This window comes from Antechinus flavipes, chromosome 4 (assembly GCF_016432865.1).
Source record: "Antechinus flavipes isolate AdamAnt ecotype Samford, QLD, Australia chromosome 4, AdamAnt_v2, whole genome shotgun sequence".
NCBI lineage: Eukaryota > Metazoa > Chordata > Mammalia > Dasyuromorphia > Dasyuridae > Antechinus > Antechinus flavipes.
In genome coordinates this window covers 59,956,802-59,976,271 of record NC_067401.1, presented here as the reverse complement: position 1 = coordinate 59,976,271, position 19,470 = coordinate 59,956,802, and the positions used below count along the sequence as shown (strand labels likewise).

The 19,470-nt window shown below is 40.3% G+C and overlaps 1 protein-coding gene across 4 annotated transcripts in view; it reads right to left on the bottom strand.

Annotated features, from left to right (window-relative positions):
• The window catches only part of LOC127559427 (galectin-9B-like), a 94,784-nt gene that overhangs the window by 8,179 nt on the left and 67,135 nt on the right, over positions 1 to 19,470 (bottom strand). The window contains exons 1-3 of one of the 4 annotated variants that reach the window (XM_051993204.1): positions 12,863 to 12,951; positions 4,427 to 4,518; positions 568 to 766 (exon numbers count right to left, since the gene is read on the bottom strand). In XM_051993204.1, coding sequence (XP_051849164.1) covers positions 568 to 766; positions 4,427 to 4,518; positions 12,863 to 12,892 — 321 coding nt within the window. In that variant the 5' untranslated portion in view covers positions 12,893 to 12,951. Of the gene's footprint in view, positions 1 to 567; positions 767 to 4,426; positions 4,519 to 12,428; positions 12,657 to 12,862; positions 12,952 to 19,470 lie in introns of those variants that run through there. The other 3 variants (XM_051993203.1, XM_051993206.1, XM_051993205.1) reach the window with 3 other exon arrangements.

Genomic DNA, 19,470 nt, shown 5'->3' with positions numbered 1-19,470 from the left:
GGAAGAGAATTACTGAGAATAGTTAACATCAAGCTCCCACCCAGTGTTGCTGGTTCTACAATCTGACACCAAATAAAATAAATCAAATCTCTCCTGAGCATGATGGTTCTTTAAATATTTGAAAGCATCAGTCATGTCTCTCCTGAGTTTTCCCTTCTGAGGTTAAACATCCTATTCCCAGTTGCTTCATCTCCTGCCATGGACCCAAGATGCTTCACCATTCTGGTTAGTCTCCTATGGACACATTCCAGGTTAGCAGGGCCCTTTCTGATCTATGATGCCCGAGACCAAACACAGTACTCCAGTGCCAGTCGGAACAAGGCAGAATAAAACAGGACCAGGTTAGATTTAACTGCTCTTGTGACTGTTACACTAGTGATTCACATTTAGTATGAGTCACTAAAGCCTCTGATCTTTTTCAAACAAACTGCTTTCACCAAATCATGCATTTTCTATATTTTCTATATTGTACTCCTGAAGCTAACTTTCTTGAACCCAGCCCTCCAACTTGTAATTCCTGTACTCTTTCAAAGAAAAGTGGTTTAGGAGGGATGATGCTCTACTTACATTGAAGCCTTCATTGCGAACCTGAAAACGAATTTCAAAACATTTTCCCTTCTGAAAAGGCATCTGCATCTTCTTCTCTTCGGGCCCCCAGGAACCAAATGTCTTTGTATTGCATACTACATGGCCACCATCTTCAAATTGAGGGTTGAAATGAAAGACTATGTTTCCAGTGGATCCACATTGAAAATTCACAGCAAAACTAGTTCAGGGGCCAAAAAAATAAAAACAGTTAGTGGATGTTGTGTTTTGGTGATGGCTGGTTCCCAGACACCAGGCCCAGAGACTACTTCTTAGTCTTAACTCTCTTTTCTCTATCATTCCTCTTTTCTCTTTCCTTCCTTTTAGTCTTTGCGACACTTTTCCCTGTAATATTTTATTTTACATGCCTGCATCTTGAAATGTCTCTAAATGCATAATCCTGTGACTTCTCAGATGATAAATGACAAGAATATTCACTTATTCTTAGCCCTTCCTTTTGATTACTCAAGTACCATTTCCTCCAAGAAACCCCTTCTGTCTGCTCCAGACCATAGGGATGTTCTTTGTACTGCATGGAAGAGGTTGGGAGGAAAGAGAGATGCACAGTTTAGACCACATAGAATCCCTGTTCTCATGGAGCATCTTCTCCAGTAGCAGGAGGGAAGTAGCAGACCTGAGATTGGAAGCCAGGTCTCCTATCTAGGTGCAGTGCTCTCCTTAGACATTCCCTAGTACTAGAATTCTTAATCTTTTAAGTATCCTGGTTCCTCCAGCATTCTAATAAAGTTCCTGGATCTCCTCAGAACCATAGTTTTAAATGCATTTCATTACAGTGAAATAAAGAGCTCTTTTTGCCATCTAGTTTTACAGACTTCTTGAATCTAGATTAAGAAGCCCTGATCTTCAAATCTAATAGACATGGCTCTTTTCAACAATGAGACAATTCAGGCCAGATCCAATGATCTTGTGATGAAGAGAGCCATCTACATCCAGAGAGAGGATTGTAGGAACTGAGTGGGGATCACATAGCATTTTAACTCTCTTTGTTGTTGTTTACATTTTGTTTTCTTTCTCATTTTTTCTTTTTTGATTTGATTTTTCTTATGCAGCAAGATAATTGTATAAATATGTATGCATATATTGGACTTCACACATATCTTTAACATATATTGGATTACTTAGGGGAGAAGTGGGGAGAAGGAGGGGAAAAAATTGGAACACAAGACTGCAAGGATCAATGTTGAGAAATTATCCATGCACATGTGTTGAAAATAAAAAGCTTTAATTAAACAAAAGGAAAGATGAAGAAGAAGAAGAAGAAGAAGAAGAAGAAGAAGAAGAAGAAGAAGAAGAAGAAGAAGAAGAATCCCTGAACTTGTCTAACATCCTTATTTTCCCAAAGAGAGAAGTAAAGGCCAGTGAATATAAATTACTTTTTTGTGGTCTGATTCCCAACCAGACATTTTTTACTTTGTATCCACAATCTTGCCCTCAAAGTCCCTCTAATTTTCACATGAGCACTTTGTCAGATTCAAGAAATATTCTTTGACTTAATGACATATTTTATTTTCCCTGGCAATGTTTTGGATTCATATTCCTACTTTAGCTGAGTATGTTAGGGTAACCCACAAATTCAATTCATTAATGTTGATTAAGCTAGATTCTGGGGAAGCTACAAAATTTAGATCACATAAAATCTGCCCTCCTTGATTTTTACAAAGTAGTAGACAGGTAATGAGGCTAAGGGGATTAGCAGTGGCTGGAGTGCTGGGTCTTTTGTGGGTTTAAATCTGGCTCAGACATTTCCTAGTTGTGTGACCCTGGTAAGAATTAATGCCTTTTGTTTCAGTTTCTTCATCTATCAAATGAACTGGAGAAGGAAACAGCAAATCTCTGCAGTATCTTTCTCAAGAAAGCCCTAAATGGGTCACAGAGAGTCAAACATGACTGAAAAAGAAATGATAAGACTGTTACAGGACTTCAAAATCTGCTGGAATCATTGGATTCCCTAACACATAAAAAGACTTTTGCAGGACTTCAAAAACTTGGGGAGATCATTGGATTCCCTGACATGTGAAGCAATGGACAATAGATTGGTTTTGGACTATCTCTTGGCTGCTGAAGAAGGCGTATGTGTGACTGTTGTTTACATACCTTCCTTCTAGGACTTATGGCAATCTTTTACAACACCATGTTCATTTATATTGTTTGTTATACTGTTACTTGTGTGTACAATTCATGTTTGTTACACCACATCGAGCCTAGACTGATTGTGGGGAGGGTCATCACTAATAGCCTCTGTGTTATTGCTATGTGCTTGTGTAACACCTCCCATGCTGATGGGTTTGTGCATACCTGTTTCTAATAAGAGCCTTCAGCCCTGAAACCCGCTAGCAACCCCCACTTCCCTTTGGTGCTTTTCATCTCCCTTCCTGAGATGTCAGGGAAGGCGTGATCATTTTCTTTTTAGTGCTTTCACCTCCTTTCCTGAGAAGTCAGGGAGGGTGTGATCACCTCCCTTTGGGGGCTCTGACCTCCCTGAGGAGTCAGGGATGACATGACCACCTGTATTCTAAAACAAAAGAAAGCAGGAGATGTAATGGGCTGAAGCTCGAGTTGATGCACTGAGGTCCCAAGTATGTGAAGCTAAATAGTCTTCAATCTTTATTCTCTGTGGAGGGGTAATGTGAACAGCTGCATTCTCTCTCCACCTCTCTTCCTGCCCCTCTGCCTCCACCCACCAAAATTGTCCCTATGTCATTTCCTATACAACACATCAGGACTTGCACAAAGAGTGGGCAGGGGGCATTCTTTCTCCAAGCATGTATTAATAGCGTATGGTCCAATTACTATTTAGCTTCACATACTTGGGACCTCAGTGCATCAACTCGAGCTTCAGCCCATTACATCTCCTGCTTTCTTTTGTTTTAGAATACAGGTGGTCATGTCATCCCTGACTCCTCAGGGAGGTCAGAGCCCCCAAAGGGAGGTGATCACACCCTCCTCCTTCTTCTTCTTCTTCTTCTTCTTCTTCTTCTTCTTCTTCTTCTTCTTCTTCTCTTCTTCTTCTTTCCTTTTGTTTAATTAAAGCTTTTTATTTTCAACACATGTGCATGGATAATTTCTCAACATTGATCCTTGCAGTGTATCGATAGAGCACTAGCCCTGAAGTCAGGAGGACCTGAGTTCAAATTTGGTCTTAGACACTTAACACTTCCGGCCTGTGTGACTCTGGGCAAGTCAGTTAACCGCAATTGCCTCAGAAAAATAATAATAAGGCTCAGTAGAGGGATTTCCTCCCTCAATTCATGACCTTCTTCTCCATACTCCCGCTTCCAGCATTGCCTTTTTTTCCCCTAGAGTTTTCCTCTGCTTTCATTACAATCTATGTTGTATTTACTCAACTCTATGTGCATGTAGTTCCTGCACTCTTCTCACATTATAATATAGGTTTCCTGAGGGGAGACACTTATTACAGAAAAAAAAAAGTTGCTATTCCTGGTTCTTATATGTAGCAGGCACTTCAGACAAGGTGGCTAAATTGAGTTGAACAACTGTTTCCATGTTAGCAACCATCCCCTTAATGCTGACCAGTCACCTCTCATATAAAGTCAGGTCCAGAGACTGATCCAATGTAACTGTTGCTGTAAATCACCTATAAACTCAAATCTTGTGAGGGGCCAGTCAGGAGATCACTGCCATATGAGTTTTACCTTCATACGGTTTTCTGACCCATGAGTTTGTTCAGCTTCTGAAGTCTAGTGGAACAACTGAGAGGTCAAAGCAATTGCCAGGGACAATTCTGGAATGGTTACTCATGCCTACACCTGCTGATGGGTACCTGGTTCACCTGTAGGAGTAAAACAGAAGAAAGAAATACCTATTCCCATCAGTAAGAAGGACCGACCCATTGACAGTGATCTCATGTCCATCCTTGAGTCCACCCTGGATAGGTCCAGAAAATGGAATGGGCTGCAGAAAGAATGAAGGACATAGTTGTCAGTTCTAGGTCTCTAGGCAAAAAAAAAAAAATCCAGGAAAGTTCTATCCTCCAGGGTCTGGATTTAGAGTCAAAGTTGAAGCAGACCAAGGCCTTCAAGGCCTGATGAGATGGCTCCCTGGGATTTTACTACTGTCTGCCATCACTTTATAGAATGGAAGGGAGGTCTTTCTCCCTCCTATCCATAAGACCATGGTTTTCTCCTCTTTTTCTATAGCCATTTAAAATTTGCTTTTCTTTTTTTTTATTATGAACTTAGCAATTATTAGTAAATATATGAATTTCAACAGAAAACAAAAAAGAAAACTAAATATGAAACTATGAATTTCTCCTGCATTCAATTTGTTTTTCAGAAAGTCTGTATAAAATATAACTTTATAGTAACAAAATTGCTCTATTTATGTCCCTTTCAGAACTTCTTGATGTCTTATCAATTTTATTTTTATTGTTCCCATTTTATTGTTTTTATGACCTCAATAGACATCAACAAACATGAATATTTCAATAAGCAAAGAAGAATAGCAAAGAGAGTATTACATAATAAATTGTTGTAATAGGAATCAGGTTCATATGGACTTCAATCAGATCAGAATGGTCCCTAACATGTGAGTGGCCAGAGCCAAACAAAGCTAGCTAGAGACAGGAGAGTCAGGAATCAAACAGAAGTTTAATTTCAAAGTGAGGGCAATAGCTTACAAGCAAAGACACATCGTCCCAAGGCCTACGCCATCTGTGGGAAGATCTCAATATTTATACCAATGGCTTCAAAGTGACAGTAGCCCTGACAATGAGGGGTAACAATAACAATTTGACATGTTTGATTCATAGCAGAGCTTCATGGGTACTAAAGATGCTTGTCTAAGCTCAGAGACCACCTGATGCCTTTGGGAAACAATTCTTGGATTTGGCTGTGGCTTAGATCATCCAGAGGAAGAATACAAAGAATTGTTGTTTTGCCAAGTTCAGGACAGAAACTTGCTGTTCTTAGTTCTGGAAAATAGGTTATCTTCTAATATCTTGCCAGGACCATCTTGGAAAACTGATGGAGTCTACACATGCATCAGATGCTTAGCAAACTATGAACTACTATTATAAGCACTTTGTTTTTTAAAAGGTATTAAATTTCCCATGACAGTTTCAATACATATTCCTGCTTTTATTTCCCCTTTTGAACTTATTTCTGCTCCTTTCTATGCATTTTAAATGTTTAAATGCTTTAAATGTTTATTCTATTAATTTAAAAAATTTTTTTTGCAATATTATTACTATCCTCCAGCAATTCCTTCCCCCCAAAGTCCTCAGTTGTTGTCCCATAATTTTTAATTGGCAATCCCACCCCTGTCCAATCTCCTTTTCCATTATATCTTCAATGAACAAATATATACAACTGTTTCCAGACCTGTATTCTCCAAACATAGTTCAGGAATCTGGTTCCTTTCAGGAAATACATGAGGCCAAAATTATTTTCACAACAATACAAAGGCATTTTAATTTCTAATATAATAAATATCAACTAGTATAATGCATAAGACAAAAACTCTTTAGGGGGTCCTCAGTAATTTTTAAGAATGTAGAGAGATCCTAACACCAAAAAAAAAAAAAATTGAGAACCACTATTCAAGAGTTGCTTTGCTAGAATGATAAAAAATTTACTAGAGTCATGACCTCTCCTTAAGTGTCTTACTAATATAATACCATCAGACCCATGCACATGCTCTTATTCAGTACTGTACAACTGAGTAGTTCCCTTTTCCCCCTGTTACCTCCAGTTGTACCTCATCAGCCATGTAATCCTGTGATCAAAGTGTCCCTAACTTCTTCATTCTTACAACACAGATGACAGACTGTGAAAACTAGGATGCATTTTTCTAGCTATCTTAAATCTTAACCTTAAACATTCTGCAAAAACAAATGTATTGCCTCTCATTGCAGTATTAAGTTTATTTTCCAATTTAAACTTATGCTTTGTGCAGGTAACAATTCTTCTACTTGGTAGATTTTCAAATAAACCAGTTAGTAACAGTCCTTCAGTAGAATTTCTGTGAGAGAGTCACTCTGTGAGAGAAAAGTCGCATTTAAAGGATTCTCTCCTTATGAAGGTTAGTTTATATAATATATACACATGTATATATTATATTGCATATATCATATGCACGTATTACATAAATAAATGTGATTTGTTTCAAATGAAGTCACATGTCCAATTGGACTTCAAGTACTTTTTATCATTTCGTACTGTCACTAGCTAGTACAAAGATAAATATTTCATATCATAGTAAGTTATTATTTTTCAATAGGTGGCTAAATATTTAAAAATTAATTTCCATCTCTCAACAAGAGAGCTTTTAAATTCTCTGAATATTTTCCACTGCATGTTTGTGTGTATACAGTTGCATTTTGTTTTTGTTTTAAATCAAAAATTTACTAGAATCAGAAAAGATATGTGGGTTCAGTCATTTTTCAGTGGAACATGAATTTACATGACCCCATTTGGGATTTTCTTGGCAAACATCCTGGAGTGGTTTGCCATTTCCTTCTCTAGTTTATTTTCCAGAACTGAGGCAACTGAGGCAAACAAGGTTAAGTGACTTGCTAGGGTCATGCAGCTAGTGTCAGAGGTTGGATTTGAATCTAGGTCTTCCTGGATCTAAGCTTGTCATTCCTTTTTCATCTAGAGAAAATTATTCTCTCTCAGTGTCTCTGTTTCTCTCTGTCTCTATCTCTCTCTGTGTGTCTCTCTCAATCTCTCTATGTCTGTCTTACTGTATCTCTCCATCTCTATCTCTGTCTCTGTGTATGTTTCTCTGTAGCACTCCCCATGTCTCTCTGTCTCTCTTTCTTTTTTTCTCTTTCTCTCTCTCTCTCTCTCCCTCATTTGAATTCAGGTCCTCTTGACTTCAGGGCTGGTCTTCTATTCAAGGCAACATGTAGCTGCCCCAAGAAGATTAGTCTCAAATCCATAAGTGTTTGCCACACCTTATTCTACTTAGTTCTAATTCTATCACTTATTATTTGGGTGACTTCTGGCAAGTCCTCCCTCCTTGGAGCCTCAGTTTCCTCACTGAAAAACATGATAAATTCATCTCATCTGCCTCCCCAGGACTGGGAGCAGATGCGGCCTCAGTTAAATTGAGCTCGCCACTTATGGGGTGATATCAGGGGCTCTGGAAACTACTTCCTGCACCTCTTTTCTGAAGCCTGAAATTTCACTGACAGCAGGAAAAGCCTTTCATTCGGCTGCTGGAGACCAAGTTGAAACTACAAATACTCTTAAGAAACATTGCAGCTTATCTTGAAGCCACATCAGTTCATTTCCTGGCTGAAGGTAACATAGTAGTAACAAAATGATCTTATTTGTATCACCAAAGCTTCTTTTTGTTGCCTTCTGCCCACAGAGAGCCCAAAAGGGCAGGTGAGGAGATTCAAGGATTCCTCCATATGCCTCCAGCTCTTGGTCACTCTTGGATTGGAAGGCATTTCAGAGATGATCTAGTATATTTTTTCAATGACACATCCAAACACAGGCTCTTGGTGGCACTAAATAGGTAGAACTTTGAAGAGCTGGACCTCAAGTCAGGAAGTTTCATCTTCCTGAGTTCAAATCCAGCCTCAGACACTTACCAGTCATGTGGCCCTGAGCATCCCTGAGTCCACTTCAGAACTGTGTTTTGATCCTCACATCTGCAATCTGCCCTAAAGCTTTGGGTTTTGTAATACCCCACGATCCCTGTCTCATTAGGGGCTGAGGCTGAACCTTCCCAAATGTAGCTATTCCATCTTCTCCATAAGAAAGTCTTTGTGGACTTATTTGCATTTGAAGCTTTCTAACTGTAACTTTGACATTCATGGCCAGGAGGGACAGCTGGCTATTTTGTCTCCTACAAATGCAGGACTCTGGCAGGCATCCCTGAAAGAGTTTTAAATGGGAGGTAAGGAAATGGGATGGAATGATGGGATACCAGGCTGAGCGGTGGTTTGGGGTTGAAGGTGCTGTTTCCTTCCCATCTCTGCCTCCCATCTCCATGTGCCCAGCTGCCCTGCCCCCAGCAGCCTGTGCCTTGGAGGGAGGTAGTGATCAGCTCTCAGGTAGGAGAGACTGTAAGCATACAGTAATCCTGTCAGCAGCTTCTCTCCACCCAGTGTTTGGTTTTCTGGTCAACCCCATGTCTCTGTATTGACTTGCCAGTTGCATCAAAAAATTCAGACAAGATTGTCAGAAAGAGGTGTTATATTAAGTTGGCCTTGACTGCCAAATGATTGGATTTACACTTTTTTAAAAAAGAGTTTAAACTGCCGACAAGAATTCATAAAATTAAAGTTCAGCCTTGGGGACAGAAAATGGTTAGCTAACATTTTTAAGTGGTAGAAAAAAATTAAAATAAAGTATGGGGCAGTGGAGATCTTGCCTAATATTTACTCACTGTAAATGAGATAAGTCACTACCTCTCTGAATCTCTATTTTCTCACGTATAAAATGGGACAGGTAGATGGCTGAGTGGAAAGAGTGACAGACTTGGAATCAGGAAGACTTTGTTTCCTGAATTCAAATACTTACTAGCTGTGTGACCCTGGACAAGTAATGTAAACCCTATTTGGCTCAGTTTCCCAATCTGTCAAATGAATTGGTGAAGCACTTCAGTATCTTTGCCAAGAAAACCCCAAGTGGGGTCACAATTAAAACAAGTGCACAACAACTCACTAGCTGCCTCAGGAGATGCTCCTCTCTGGTACATGGGCAACTGAGGCAGAATTCTGTACCAATGTTGGATAATGGCACATCAGAACAAGGAACCTTTTTTTGCTTTCCTTGGTCTCATTAAAAGTGACATTTCCTTCCACAGGCAGCACCCAGGGCTAGACACCTTGCTTTTTTGCCTCAAACTCTGAGCTCCAAACCTCAAGCAGTCAGAGAACCCAAGGCTTTAGAACTTTAGTCATGAGATTACTTCCTCCTGGATTAAATAGGGACCTCCAAGGCTATCCTAGACCTCTGCACCCCTCCACCATCTCTGAAACCATGAGAATGAGAAGTAACAAGGGTATGGAGGCACTGAGTATTGTGGGGAGCAAGCTGGAACTAACATTAGGAAGAAGAGATTTCAAATCCTTACTAGCTGTAGGACCTGAGCAAGTTCTTTCATCTCCATGTGCCTCCATTTCCTTCTCTGGAAATTGGAAGGATTGATCTAAATGGCCCCTGAGGCAGTCCTAGATTTAGGAACCTATAATTTCTGTGGACCTCAGTTTCCCCAATTATAAATGGAAATGGAAACAGCTGAAGGGGAGGCCCCAGAGCCCTTCCAGGTGTGGTTTCAGAATGGAATCCACCACACCATTGTTTTATGAGGACAGGAATATGAAAAGGATCTATGCAAATCATCCATGACTTAGTAGATTATAGATTTTGAGATAGATTCTGGGAAAGCCATCTAACCGACCCCACCTCCTTTTTACAAGGGACCCAGATAGAGAGTGACCTGATCAGAGTGGCACAGCTAGTACCTGTGGCCTAGTTTACACAGCTTAAGCCACAGAAATGTGGCTTAAGGTTTCTTCCTGATTCCAAACCATCACTCTCCATGATATCACCCCGTCTCCATTATGGAAGATGCATCATGGAACCAAGAGAGGGCTAGAATGACAGGAATCCAGAGAAAAATTTATTTAATTTCTCAAAAAGTCAGGGAACTGAACTTCTCTATTTTTCCATTGCCACTTTTCAGTTTCCATGAATTATTATTCCCAGCTGCCACAGACTTAGCAGTGGGGTCAGAGTACAGATCATATAAATTTCAGGTCCAATTTCCAAAGCCCTCACGACTCAGTGGCTGCTTTTCAGACCTCAGACAGCCACTAAGTGCTGCCAACATCCATGCGAATTTTTTTTCTCCCCTTATCTCCTAAATGTGAGAGCCACTCACCAAATGGCCTGCTGGTCCCCCAACTGTCACAGGCCAGCGGCAGAATAGCAACGTGTGTTTAACCTGCAGAGCTGGGGCGGCATCTAGGTGCCAAGTCCAGCCCTTATAGGAACAAATTCCCTGGCGTGAACTTGAGCTAGCATTTCCTGGATTGGAATAGGGAATTTCTTGAATTGAGAACAAGTCCAGTACAAAGTAAGGCTGAAACAGGGCAAAACAGGGATGAGACTGACCTGTTCCACACTGTGGAAGGAGCTAAGGAGCATAGTTTTTAGATAGTGCCTTAATTTAGCATCTAGTTTAATCCACACAGATGAGGAAACTGAAACCCACAAAGTGTTAATAACTCAAAACCTGTAGAAGTAAGGGAAGGGCATGAAAAGACGTGTAGATTTATTAAATATGAGGAACTTTACAAATATTCTCTCAGTCTATTGTCACAGCAATCCTGGGAGGTAGGTACTATTATCACCCCCATTTTATTGCTAAGGAAATTGAGACTCTAGAGAGATCAAGTGACTGGCCCAGGGTCATACAGCTTGTAAGTATCTGAGGCAGAATTTGAACTCAGATCTTCCTGGTTCCCCAAGTTTCCTATCTAACTGATGTTTCACAAATTAAGTGGTCTCCAAAGACCACTGAAGTCTTAAATCTGCTATCTAATGCCTTTTCTCCCCTCTTTTCTCCATATACTCAGCTGAATCTGGATGGGGCCTTGGGACCTTCAGTTTGCTCCCTGGACCTTGGTTTCCTCATTTATAAATTATATTTACACACACACACACACACACACACACACACACACACACATTATAAATACAAATTTATTTTTAAAAAACCTTACTTAAAAAGATTCTAGATGTAGAGCTAGGAGTTTACCTATTCAATAGTTCTTAAAGTGCCTTTGGGTGGGGGAAACTGGGAGGAGAGACTCCCTGAATCCTTTGGTGGAGGGGGGAAGGTTTTGAGATCAAAATTGGTTTTATAATATTACTAATATTATCACTCTCTTAAAATGCTCCCCCTTTTTTAACTACGTATCTGCAAGAAACTAACTTTTCTTCATGTACTTCAGCCAAAATAACATATCATAACAAACAATTGTCTTCTATTAAAGTAGACATTAAAAGGATTTACAAAAACATGCAAAATATAGTTTTACTTCTCATTTTTTTGTTTTGGAAAATATAATTATTTTCTTTTTCAAAGATACTATGAAACAGGTAGTAGATTTTTATTCCCTTTTAAAATTAATTAATTAGTGAATTAACAAAATTTTTAATTTGATCCATTTTAATTTCTAAAAAGGTAACTATCAAGATCTATAACCTACATAAACAGAAGCTCTTTGGTATCCTCAATCATTTAAGAGTCTAAAGGGGTACTGAGACCAAAGAGTTAGCAAACCACTGGTTTAGTCCAATCCCATTATGATATAAATGACCACTAAGGTGTCTTAGGGCTCTAAATTGTCAGGCCTGGTTTATGATTCTTCTAGGATTTGGGGATATTTCATGGGAAGATGGAGTCATCCACATTGGAGACCAGGGGCTGGGAAGGTGGAAGGAAAGGGACTCAAAGACAGTTCTGGGTTAGAAATAGATAGTTACCTCCCCCACACACACTTCACTATTGCCTCAGGATTTTTCATCTTGAAGAATGCGTAATATCCTTACCACAGCATGGTCACTCTTAAGGAAAGATCTCTGGGCCGAACGGACCATGGAATTGGATCATCTGAAGTTTCAAACCTTTTTACATTCTCTGTGGAGCAGGGTGCCTGCTCCCATTCACCTCCGTACCCACCCCTGTTCTCTCTAAAGTAAATCATTCTCCCCTATTTCCTCCGGCCCCAAGATGCATGTCCTCAGAACAGGCACCTTATAGCTGCATGGAAGTAGTCCATGTCACTCTGTCACACTCTACTTCCTCTATATGGAGCCCACCACAAGCAGACTCACCGGATCCTGGTAGGGAGGCTGGCTAAAAGACATGGCTGCTGCTGCTGCTGCTGCTGCTGCTTCATTAAACCAAAAGCTTAGAAAGGGGAGGATTCTTTGGGGAACAGAAACTAACAGAAAACTAACCTGGCAGCTGTTCAAGGGGAGGGCCTTGTTGAGACCAAGGAAATGAGCAGGGAAAGCTGGGTGAGTTAGATGTCTGTAGAAGGGCATTATGCTTTCCATTCTATTTCCAAGAGAAGACCTACCTATATGCCCAATATTTCCTGTACTTAGGTCCATAGATGCAAGGTCATTTCCAGAGACTGAGAACATTAGCCTCCCTGAACGATGGCCTTGACTAAGAGGGGTCATATGAGCTGTAGTTGAAGGAAACTAGTTGAATAAAATTCAAGACAGCCAAAGTGTTTGTAATTTAGAGAAAGTTTATTTACCTGCCCAAGGGACCTCTGGTAGAGTTCCATCTGAGCAGAAGTAGGGACAGTTTATAAGCATTCTGGTTCAGCCTTGAGGTTACATTTAAAGTTAAACAGTGGCTCGTCTTGCCCCTTACACGGCAAAAGATAGGGGGTTACAATGGGAGATGTTTGACATAGATTATTTTGACAGACATCAGGGTTATCGAACAGCCAACCATCCTCACAAACAGCCAACCATCCTTATGGAGTAGATACTCCTTATTGTTGATTAGCCACTTTGAAGTGCAAAACACCCCCTTTAATCTAGTTTGAGCAAACTTTTCTTCAAGAGCCCAAGGCCCTTGTGGAGGAAGGCGGGGCGGGGGGGGGGGGGGGGGGGGGGGGGGAGGGGGGAACGCAGTCCTTTGTCTATTTCACTAGTCACAAAGGGAGAAGTGGAATGAATCTTCTAGGTTTTCCAGACAGTCTCTCATTTGCCAGCAGAGAAAGGAAGGTCCAGGGAGAATCAGCAACCGAGCTTGGATTCACTTCCAAACCCCTTTACTCCAAATCTAGCAACCCTTCCCAATGTGCAGAGCTCCTAAAATGTGTGGGATCCCTAATACTCTCCTGGACACTTGATATAAACTGTCTCTTAGTCAGATGGAACTAGAAGAAATCAGCTAGTTTGTAAGTTCCTTGAGGACAGGAGCTTCATGTTATAGGATTCTAGAAGAAACTTCAGAGGGTATCCAGTCCAACCCCTTTATTTTACAGATGAGGAAACTGAGGCCCAAGGAAATTAAACTATTTGCCCAATAACACACTTATGTCCTCTTGTTTCACCTTCAAAAGATAATGTTACAAGTGCAGAGCTATAACTATTAATTGGGGGGATGGCAAGTAGCACCCAAACAGGATTAAGCCATTTTTTAGAACAGATTCAGTTATGGATACAGGTAGTAAAAGAAAGGCTTTGGGAAAAGAGGTTCTGAAGGAAAGGTAGCACTAGGTGACTGTCCGATGGTGGGGAGGCAGAAACCCTAGAATGCCAGTTTTCAAGGGCAAAGACCCCCAGAACTTATTGAGATTGCTACAGGGAATCTGATATCAGGTTGAGGTGGGGATAAGTATGGTGCCAGATTGCCTTCTGACATGTTTCCCCTTTAACTGAGCAAGGGGGTAGCAGGTACCAAGTTCCATTGCTTCTGGTGCTACTGAGATTATGCAAAAAGGGTTAGACCCCTCTAAAAGTGCATCCCTATTTTGGAGGGGGAGAATGGGGGAGCAATGAAAAAGCCTGTGAGACTTGTACCTGGCAGAGCTGTAGACAGGAAGCAGTAACAGAGGAGCCAGTGTGGACAGAGAGAAGGGACTGGCATTTGTATACACTTTGCTGATTCACTGCTCACTCACCTGACAGGTTTCTATTACTGAGCTCCTGCTATGGGTCCAGCCCTGTTCTAAATGGAGATGCAGAAGAAATATAAATTATGTTCATTGTACTTCAGGAATGTGCAGTTTGAGGGAGAGAGGAAGCTAATGCATGCATACATAAAAACAATTTGGTGATGAGGAAGTGGAGGGTTTGGAGAAACTGAAATTATCCAAGAGAGTTCATTAAGGGCAAGAGGAGTTGGAAAAAACATACATTTAGACTTGAAAAGGCTCCACAGGCCATCAAGTCTGACCCTCTTGTTGGCTCCAAAAGTCAGCCAGGCAATGAGTGGGAGGCAGGATCCTCTGATTAACTCCAGAACCAGCACTCTCCCCTTTGCCTGCAAAGAACTCCTGGAAGGCTCCATGGAAGAGATGGCCCTTGATATATTAAAATGACAGTTCCTCTGGGAAGTCATACAAGCATTCTGGAAAGCAGAAAACTCCACCTGGAATTGTTGGGGTTGGGAATTTGCAGGCTTGAACCCATATCCAAGACAAGGGGCAAAGTTTATTTTTTTTAATAACTTTTTATTGACAGAACATATACTTGGGTAATTTTTTACAACATTATCTCTTGTACTCACTTCTGTTCCAACTTTTCCCTTCCCTCCCTCTACTCCCTCCCCTATATGGCAGGCAGTCTTATACATCTTAAATATGTTATGGTATATCCTAAATACAATGTATGTGTGCAGAACCAAATAGTTCTCTTGTTGCACACGAAGAATTGGATTCAGAAAGTAAAAATAACCCGGGAAGAAAAACAAAAATGCAAACAGTCCACATTCATTTCCCAGTGTTCTTTCTTTGGGTGTAGCTACTTCTGTCCATCATTGATCAATTGGAACTAAATTGGATCTTTCTCATTGTCCAAGAAATCCACTTCCATCAGAATACATCCTCATACACTATTGTGGTTGAAGTGTGTAATGATCTCCTAGCTCTTCTCATTTCCGCATCAGTTCATGTGTGTCTCTAAGCCTTTCTCTACTCATCCTGCTGGTCATTTCTTACAGAACAATAATATCCCATAACATTCATATGCCACAATTTACCCAACCATTCTCCAATCGATGGACATCCATTCATTTTCCTGTTTCTAGCCACCCCAAAAAGGGCTGCCATAAACATTTTGGCACATACAGGTCCCTTTCCCTTCTTTACTATCTCTTTGGGATATAAGCCCACTAGTAGCACTGCTGGATCAAAGGGTATGCACAGATTGATAACTTTTTTGGCATAATCCAGATTGCTCTCCAGAATGATTGGATTCGTTCACAACTCCACCAACAATGCATCAGGGTCCCAGTTTTCCCACATCCCCTCCAACATTCATCATTATTTTTTCCTGTCATCTTAGCCAATCTGACAGAGGTGTAGTGATATCTCAGAGATGTCTTAATTTGCATTTCTCTAATCAATAGTGATTTGGAACACTCTTTCATATGAGTAGAAATAGTTTCAATTTCATCATCTGAAAATTGTCTGTTCATATCCTTTGACCATTTATCAATTGGAGTATGGCTTGATTTCTTATAAAGTCAACTCTCTGTATATTTTGGAAATGAGGCCTTTATCAGTAACTTTAACTGTGAAAAGGTTTTCCCAGTTTGTTGCTTCCCTTCTAATTTTGTTTGCATTAGTTTTGTTTGTACAAAGGCTTTTTCATTTGATATAATCAAAGTTTTCTATTTTGTGATCAATAATGATCTCTAGTTCTTCTTTGGTCACAAATTCCTTCCTCCTCCACAGGTCTGAGAGGTAAACTATCCTGTGTTCTTCTAATTTATTTATAATCTCATTCTTTATGTCTAGGTCATAGACCCATTTTGATCTTATCTTAGTGTATGGTGTTAAGTGTGGGTTCATGCCTAATATCTGCCATACTAGTTTCCAGTTTTCCCAGCAGTTTTTGGCAAATAATGAATTCTTATCCCAAAAGTTGGGATCTTTGGGTTTGTCAAGTACTAGGTTGCTGTAGTTATTGACTATTTTGTCTTGTAAACCTAACCTATTCCACTGATCAACTAATTTATTTCTTAGCCAGGACCAAATGGTTTTGGTGATTGCTACTTTATAATATAGTTTTAGATCAGGTACATCTAGGTCATATTTATTTGATTTTTTTTTCATTAATTCCCTTGAAATTCTCAACCTTTTGTTCTTCCATATGATGAGCACCTGGATATTCTTTTTCTTTTCTATCCTTCATTGTTTCACAATGGCATATAAAACTCAATTTCCAGTCCTAATGGCAAGGAAGGGGGGAGTGGCTATGACCCGTAACATATCCAGCGCCCAACACAACAAGCAAATAACCCTATGATCATAGAACAGTTCTTCAACCCCCAGATCTTCTGTAGGATAAAGATTCTCTCAAACATTTCTCCAGTGGCACAGCATTCAGACTTCTCACCTGGTCTTGGCTGCCTTCTGCTATACCCCGATTCCTCTATTTTATCCCATTCAACTTAAAATACTCATAGTATATTTATACAAAGAGCACAAAAAGACCTTGGGACCCGGATTCAAATCTCATCTATGAGGATTCAGCAAGACATTTAAGATCAGTTCCTCAGTTGCCTCCTCTGTAAAATGAGGTAGTTGGACTAAGTGGCTTCTGAAAGTCAGCTAGGTTCCTCAGACATCTCATCCTCCCACAATGCTTTGAGCACAGTTGTTGTTCATCTTTCATCCTGAAAGAGGACCAATGACATTTATTTGGGGGGTGTCTTGATTCACTCATGAACTGTTTTTAAGTGAGATAGAGTTGCACAAAATTGTCACCCTCGCTGTTCCAGTCATCAAAGTTCAGTGGCAGGATAAAAGTCAGTATGACTAGTAATGATTTGGGTTCCAGGGTCTAACAAAAAGCTCTAAGTGCTCCGGAGCACTAACTACTAATGTCCATGATCATTGGAATAAACTGCTAATTCTACCAGGCAAAATCTTCATGTGTTTCTGGTAGACATTCCTAAATCCCAGAGGGTTTGAGACCTGTTCATTACCTTCCACCTGGTTTGGCTTGTTGTCCAGACTGTTCTATGGGGATGAGGCCAGTGGGAATGCTCCAGTTTCTTGGCACTAAATGAGAATTCGGTGAAGGTGGTGGACCCCAAAGGTGAATGAGCAATCCTGAAAAAAGGGCTTGGTAGTGCTCCCATCAGAGATGCTGGTCCTCCTTAAGTATAGTAAAGATGTACTTGATGTTTACTGAATGAGGGTTAGGATTCTCAGGCCCACTTGTAAGAAGGTGGGAAGGCAGTAAAGACATCTTCAGGTATCACTGCCCAGAGAACCTGCCTTCACAAGGCCTCCAGCCAGTTTTGCTACTCCCAGAGTAAATGTTCAACACGGATGCCCAAAGTATCAAGGGTATTTGTTCACAATCTCCTGCCCTCCTTACTCCTGAATCAAACAATGGAATATGGGTCAAGCTGCAAAAGTCCAATATCTTCTAGGGCCTCCTAAGGAACTCCTTCAAGACAAATCATAAATAGCCAGTCCTAGCCAAATGCAAATTCAGCTCTTGCTGTAACTTGGGGTCTCACTTCCCCATTCAGGTCTGAGTTCCTTCACATTTAGAAAGTAAAATCCCATTGGCTTGGTGCCCAAGTGACCCATCTCAATGCTGAGGGGGAAAGAATTTCTCAGAGTCACCCAAAGCCAGACTCAGCAGTTTCCTCTTAACATGAAGCTTCATCTTTTTGGTCCTGATAAAGTCCTGAATGGAGGATGTAGTTGGCTAAGAGAAACTGAAGAATTGATAAAAAAAAATTTATTCTTTGTCTCAGGCAGAAGAAGCCTCTGAAAATGCAGCCCTACTTAACTCTATGTTCCCACTCTCTGGATATAAATCCAGTCAGAAATCCAAGTCATGTCAAGTCCCTCACACTAAATTTTCCCTATAAAACAACTTATAGCCCATGGTTTCATTACTGCCCTCCTTTGGGTCAGTCAGCCAAGGCACTCTTTGGCTTTCATCTTAACTCTCCCCCAGACCACATGGTATCTCTCATAACTCCACTATATTCATGATCCCACTTCTCCTTCTTGTAGCTAACTCTTTTAGGGTGCCAAATCCCTTTCAGGATTTAGTTAGTCCTGCTAGCTAAGAGCAGGCCCCAGGCTCATGGGGTGCTCCCTTTCTACTGGTAATTGTGAGTTCCACTGCTCTTTCATTTCTTGTTCCACTCTATTTCAAATTTACCATTCCTGGTGCACGTTGTATCACAGAATGATTTGCCATCTTTTCCCAATTCATTTTACAGAAAAGAGAATTGTAAACATCTGAGGTTGGATTTGCACTCAAGAAAATAAGTTTTCCCAGACTTAGTTTTCTAGTCAATGCACAGTCCAGTTGTCCTTCTGCTCAATCATCTGTACAATGTGAAAAAGAATACTACCTACCTTTTGTTTACTTGAGGGTTGTTGTGAGGATAAATTGAAGTAATATTTATGAATCTCTATACAGACCTGAAAAGATCTGAAAACTGTCCATTATTTCTAGTAGTACTAGTGCTACTATTACTATTATAATATATATATATACCCCACACCCTATTATTATAGTGATAATAATAATGATTAGTGTCTCACCATTTGAATATAAACTTTTTGAGTACATGGACTGTCTCACTTTTGTATTTCTGTCCTAGAACAGTGCCTAAAAGTATTATGATCCTTCTATTTATTCATTAATTCACATACAACAACATATAGCAGCATTTTCAATAGTAGTAGCAAAGAATTACAATCAAAGTAAATGTCCATTGATTGGGGAATGGTTAAACGACTTATGTGAATGAGATAGAATGTGTATTATAAGAAACAATAAAACAAAGAATTCAGAAATGCAAAGGAAAACTTGCATGACCTGAAAAAAGCGTAATCAAGTGTAAGAGGAGTCTGATTCACATGGAAACTCCATCAGCTAATGTGGAGAACACCAGGAAACTGTTTCCAGGAAAATCATGGTGATATGTGAGGGAAATACACATATGGGCATCCTGGAACTGTTTCCAGTTGACCTATTGCGGCTGGGCCATTTTTTCTCATTGGCTCCATAGCCAGAACTGCAGACATCTTCCAAAAGACCTGCTCTGGCCATTTCTTTAATGCATTTTTGTCTTTAGGACCAAAGTGACTCCATTGATCCCAGTGATGACTGAGAGTGTGCTGAAAGTAGGAGGGACTTGGGGCTC